The 6320-nt window shown below is 41.8% G+C and overlaps 1 protein-coding gene across 1 annotated transcript; it reads left to right on the top strand.

Annotated features, from left to right (window-relative positions):
* The first annotated feature begins 240 nt into the window (after nt 1–240).
* On the top strand, nt 241–1608 carry GCNT4 (glucosaminyl (N-acetyl) transferase 4, core 2). The gene has a single exon (XM_010013837.1). The coding sequence runs from the start codon at nt 241–243 to the stop codon at nt 1606–1608; it is 1368 nt and encodes a 455-aa protein (XP_010012139.1).
* Nucleotides 1609–6320: the final 4712 nt, after the last annotated feature.

Below are 6320 nucleotides of genomic sequence, written 5' to 3'. Positions count from 1 at the left end.
AGTTGGTTTAATGCCTTCAGTCAGCTGACTCAGGGGAATGAAATCTTTGCCTATTACTATGGTAAAGTCTGACTCTCAATTAACATGATGATTAAGAAGAAACTGTGTATTTCCAGTGCCCTGTCCTGCTAAGGTGGCGTTTATCCTATAGGCAAACCAGTGTGCACATGGCTTTGTTAGAACCTGGAACTACCTCTGGTGCTGATTTAAAATACCATCATGTCTGTGTTTACTTGCAGGATGAAGAGATGCAAGTGTCCCTGCAAATGTCCCTCACGAAGGAAGATCCTGATCCTGTGTGTTACGGGGTGGCTGATAGCACTGCTGAAGCTCCTCCATGTTGAAAGACACTTTTTTCCTTCTAAGGGCATTTATTTGGTTGAGCCCTTCTTGAGCACTTCTTCTTATGTCAGAAACAGGTATTCCTACCTTAGAAATGAGTTCCAGTATGAAATTAATTGCTCATCTATATATGAACAAGATCCCCATGAAATTGGCAAGAGTTTAGAGATAAGAAGGAAAGAGATAATCGATTTAACTGATGAAGATGTTGTTGCAATGACAAGTGCTTGCCATGTGTATCGTTCACTTAGGAAATACCACCTAAAACCTGTTTCTCCAGAGGAGGAGAGTTTTCCAATCGCCTACTCTTTGGTTGTTCACAAAGATGCAGTAATGGTAGAAAGACTCATACATTCACTGTACAGTCATCAAAATATTTACTGCATCCATTATGACCAAAAAGCAGCAAAAAGTTTCAAATCTGCTGTGAAGAATCTAGCTAAATGTTTCCCCAATATTTTCATTGCATCAAAGTTGGAGACAGTGGACTATGCACATATTTCACGGCTGCAGGCTGATTTCAATTGTTTGTCTGATCTGATGGAGTCTCCAGTCTCCTGGAAGTATGTTATTAATTTGTGTGGCCAAGATTTCCCTTTGAGGTCAAATTTTGAGTTGGTGGTTGAACTGAAGAAACTCGGTGGAGGAAACATGCTGGAAACTGTAAAGCCGAGCAGTAGCAAAAGAGAACGATTTACTTATCACTATGAACTTATGAAAGTGCCTTACGAATATGTGCAGATGCCTGTAAAAACCAACATTTCCAAGGATCCACCACCTCATAATATTGAGGTATTTGTAGGCAGTGCCTATTTTGTTTTAAGCCGAGAGTTTATTCAATATACCCTTGAAAGCTCTCTTGCAAAAGATTTTTTTGAGTGGTCAAGGGATACGTACTCTCCAGATGAGCATTTCTGGGCCACTCTTGTACGTGTTCCTGGGGTCCCTGGGGAAGTTCCAAGGTCGGCGCAGGACATAACAGACCTACAAAGCAAAACTCGTCTGGTGAAATGGAATTATCTCGAAGAACATTTATATCCTCCCTGCACTGGTACCCACCTTCGCAGTGTCTGCATCTATGGGGCTGCAGAATTAAGATGGCTTCTGAATTACGGACACTGGTTTGCCAACAAGTTTGACTCCAAAGTGGACCCTGTCCTGGTAAAATGCTTGGCAGAAAAACTGGCAGAACAACAGAAGGAATGGTTATATTTGTCCTCTGATAAATACTTTCTGCACATAAATTCTGTGAATGCCTCACTATAAGCAGCACTGTCTTCCCTGCTGCCAGTACTGTGTACTGTTATGGTACAGCACCTGAAGTTCCTCCGCCTTGACCTGCTGCAGGATGTTAGCAAGCAAAACGTCCATTTTGCATGAAGTTCAGGGCCCTTGAAAGCCAGGCACCTGGTCATTTATTTGGGAAAAGTCATGCCTCTCTGATCAGCTGTGTTGTAACTTGCCACAGTAATTCTGTAGTTGTTCTTCAGGGTGATTCTGAGAGGGTGAGGTTTGCTTTTGGATGCTCTGGTGCTGTCTGTCCCAGTGGAATATTTCAGAAATGTGTTTTGCGTCAAGTGTGTTCGTGTCTTTCCTAAGAAACTCCAACACATCTGTCTGCCTGTTTCCTTTTTCTTCACTTTTGTTTTTCTTAAAGGTATGAAACAAAGACCTCTCTATCTGCTACCTCAGGAAAACTGGAAGTGCCCATCTCATGGACAAAACCAAGAGGTCAGCGTGACACCAAATGAGCCATGTGGCTTCATCTGAAGTCCCAAACTTCCCATCTGTGGGAGCTAACAAAGATCTTTGCAATGTGAATATGACTGGACAATATAAAGGAAAGATCCATCCATAGCGTTGTTCTCCCAGCGCATCTGTGCATTGCTTTTCCTTCTGTGAAGTACATGCTCGGGTGCCATGCCTTTCCTGTGAAACTGGTGGTGGTCGAAACAGAATTATATGCTGTTATTCTTCAAAGGCTTTTACAAGCGTACCCTAAGGGCAGTCACTGCAGCCCTTTAGAGCAGATAAGTATGCCCAGAGGAGGTCAGTCTTCATTTCTGTCTCTGCCTGTAGAAACATTCTCCTGTGAAATCCCAGTCCTCTTGAGACAATATGTTTACACACAGTGGATAGCAAATGATGTTTCTAATTAGCAACGTGGTGCTGCATTGAAATGTAAAACATGCAAAGTTGAACAGTAAGCATAAGAATAGCCTTATTGGAGAAATCTAGCAAGTCTCATGGCCACCACCACAATCCCAGGCTGACAGGTTCCTGAGCAAGACCTGGTTCACCCATTCTCCAACAGCCTCTGCTTCTCATGGCTCTGCTAGGCCTCCTGGTAATGGAGCAGCCCAGGAGACTCCTTACAGCTGGGTTCCCTGTGCTACAGCGTGAGAGAAATGTTCATTAGTGCAGGGGTCTCTGTAGAAACTCTTGCCACTTCAGAAATGCCCCTTGGCATTTTGGAAGTATCTTTGGGATGTTGTTCTGACACATATTTGGTTTCAGTGTTTCCAGTGGTCCCTGGGTTACAGCTTGCTCTGTGCCACTCTCCACTTTCTAGCCATCTGGGTTTTATTAAGGGGCCTCTTCCCCTTAATAACTCTGGATATCTGGTCTTATTGATCCATAAACTACTGCAGTAACAACCATTTCTCATACCCATGAGAAATCTTTGTTTTGTGTTGGAGTTGGAAGAATGAAGTAATATTTTTGTCTCAGTCTCAGTTTTCGTTCATAAATTTAGTCATGGTCAAGTTATCTGTGGCTTAAGACTGGGTTTGAGAGTCAGGAGTTGTGGACATTTTTCCTCATTCATAACAGTGATTTCCTATGAGACCTCAGACAAATCATCCAAGTTTCCTGTTTCAGCTCTTCCAGCTGTAAAATAGGAACAATGTTCTATTACCTTGCTAAGCACTTCTAAACCTATGGGTGGTGTGGGTTGGTTGCGCTGTATTAATTGCTTATCAGACTATTTATGGAGTCTGTGGAAACGCAGGTCAAGTATTTCTTTGATGTATTGTTTCTGGAATAAATGGGGATTATTTTTAAAGTACGTGTTGCTTACTTCAGTGACTTGCCATGTCTGTACAGAGCTGTCCTGAGTTGATGTGATTCATAGACACTTTATAGAAAATGAAATACTGACAGTATTCACAGATTCATACGTCAGTACTTCTATACACCATAGAGAATCCCCATGTGGAAATAGGTTAATAGAAGATGATGGCAGGATTCCAGAGGGCTAAGCCACAGCCTTCTGTACACATAAATTGACATTTAATGATACATTTATAATTTTTTATTCAGTTAAACTGGCTTCATGTATGTATATTGTCCTGGTTTCAGCTGGGATAGAGTTAGATTTTCTTCCTATTAGCTGCTACAGTGCTGTGTTGTCTGAGAACACATTGATGTTTTAGTTGTTGCTAAGCAATGCTTACCCTGATCAAGGACTTTTCAGTCTCATGCTCTGCCAGCAAGGAGGGGCACAAGAAGCCAGGAGGAAGCAGAGACAGGACACCTGACCCAAACTGGCTAAAGGGGTATTCCATACCACAGCACGTCATGCCCAGTATACAAACTGGGGTGTATCACCTGGAAGGGATTGATCGCTGCTTGGGTATGACATATATAGATACATTCCCATTTGTGTTTGAGAGGTTTGCTCTACCATAACTTTATAAAAATTATCCACCAGCACATCAGACTTAACTGAATTAAATAATTGTAATCAACATGCAAATTTGCGCTACTTTAGCTGACTTGGGTTAAATGATACTTGTAATTTAGCTAGTTTGAAATAAGACAGTTCATGCTCCCTAAGATGTGGATGTGGAGATGGCACCATGTGGTATATCATCACCCATTACAGTGGTACATTTGGTAGCTGGGGAAGTACAAATTGCATAGGCACAGTTGCAACTTTACGAAGTGCTTAGTTTCTAATTAATAGAATATTTCTGGGGTTTGAAGGTAACTTTAAAGGCTACTCAAGCCTGTAGAAAGGCAATTGACAAAAAACGTAGATCACTGAGGCTGGAAGATCATCTAGCTGAAACCTCCCACTCGCAACAGGATCGACACTAAACTTCGGCTAGGTTTCATCCCAGGGGGTCTTGCAGATATCTAAGGAGGATTCTGCAGCAAGGTTTTCCAACGTGTTCAGGAAAAAGAGCAGCCAAAATACAAGTTCCTTGACTTTTGAGTGATTTTATTATTTATTTTTTTTTTGTCTTTGCATTCAGCAATGCAGATGCCATACCGATGTCTGTATCATTAGTGAAGTGATTAGATTACACGGTTGGGTAACACTTTCATATTTTAGTTTTGACTTCTTCACCTTTGTATTCTTTACACAGGTAGGCCTTTCTTTGCTGAAAATGGACCTGAGGCATGATCCACAAACCCCTTTCTCTCTGTGAGAAAAGTGGCTGAACACAATTTATAGCAAAGCAAATACGAAGTTGTATTTGGGCTGGAACTTAGATTATAGGCAGTTATCTGCCATTCTGCTTTTATAGGGTTTTGTGTTTTTTCTTTTCCTTACTAAAGTTCAAACATTCCTTTCCTCCACTCCTCTTCCCATTCCTCACTTCTCCTGAAAAAGATTCCTCTTGTAAGCTATTTCACAAATTTGAAATGCACATACATTTGCACATATTAAATGTTTTCTGATGGTTTTGTTTAGCTGAAGAAGCCCCATGCTGGCTTTCTTCCATCCATCCTGCCCTGTGCTGGCTGCATGGAGCATTTGGACTATCCATTAACCTTATTTTCCTGCTCAGGAAGGATGTGTGGGCAGGCTGCTAGTGGTGCTCCTGGCTGTCAGCTCTTGTGTATGGGTCCAGCCCACCATTCTGCTGATGGCTGAAAACAGCAGAAACATCGCATGCATTCTAACACGGCAAAGTCAAGTGAGGAAAAAAAGGACATAATGAGCTTTTATGAAAGGCATGCGGAGACAACATCTGTAGACTTTACTAGGCTGGACATGCAGTCAGGAGGATAGTATATACAAACATAAATGCCTCATTATTATTTTCTTTGACATTGGAATAAAAGAATGTGACAGGAAAGACTAGAAATTAGACACCTAATCTGTAATTGTAATTAAAACAGACTTGGCCTGTTGAGCATTTCTAGGGCTGCTGTGTCATTACTGTGGTGTAATGTGTAAACATGAATGTATAAACATGAGAACTCCACATTTTCCGCCCAAATACTGGTTTGTACATGGCACACTAGCATGTGTTTACAGTGTGACCTCGAATTTTAGTTCAGGTATAATAATCTGTTTCTGTTTGGTGTTTTTACAGAACTTGCACCATTCTTGGTGGTGGTAATTTCCACTCAAATACAAATGATACTTCAGAGCAATGCGATCTGTTAGTAAGGTGCAGTAAATCTGTACTGAAAGCACCCCAGTGCTTTTTGTAAATATCAAGCTGATAGCTGAATATATTCTATCCTGCTTTTTTGTATTTTTTTTTTCCCCCAAAACTATTGGCTCTTTGGTTTTCCTGTGGTGACAGTATACTAGTCTTCATAGTACCAACCCTTCTTAAAAAAGGGAGAAAGCAAAACCCATGAAACTTTGGATGAGGCATCTTCTCAAGTGAGACAGTGTACTGGGTTTGTGTGCAACGTTTTGGTATGATTTGAGCTACAGGAGTGGCTTCTGTGAGAAGCTGCTGGAAGCTTCCCTCATGATTGACAGAGCCAGTACCAGCTGGCTCCAGGGTGGACTCATCACTGGCCAAGGCCAAGAGCATGAGCAGTCCTCCCCCTGAAGAGGGAGAAGTGGCAGCAGCAGCATGTGATGAACTGACTGCAACCTCCATTCCTCGTCCCCCTGCTCTGCTATAGGGAGGAGGTAGAGAAAATCGGGAGTGAATTTAAGCCCAGGAGGAAGAGAAGGGTGAGGAAAAGATTTTTGAATTTTTGGTTTGTTTTGTTTTGGGGTT

The sequence above is a fragment of the Nestor notabilis genome, unplaced genomic scaffold, assembly GCF_000696875.1.
Source record: "Nestor notabilis isolate BGI_N333 unplaced genomic scaffold, ASM69687v1 scaffold13664, whole genome shotgun sequence".
NCBI classification, from domain to species: domain Eukaryota; kingdom Metazoa; phylum Chordata; class Aves; order Psittaciformes; family Psittacidae; genus Nestor; species Nestor notabilis.
This window is presented reverse-complemented; position numbering and strand designations above follow the sequence as displayed.

Bases quoted from the DNA above. Each gene is read 5' to 3' on its own strand.
- GCNT4 (XM_010013837.1), top strand. From the start codon at position 241: ATGAAGAGATGCAAGTGTCCCTGCAAATGTCCCTCACGAAGGAAGATC.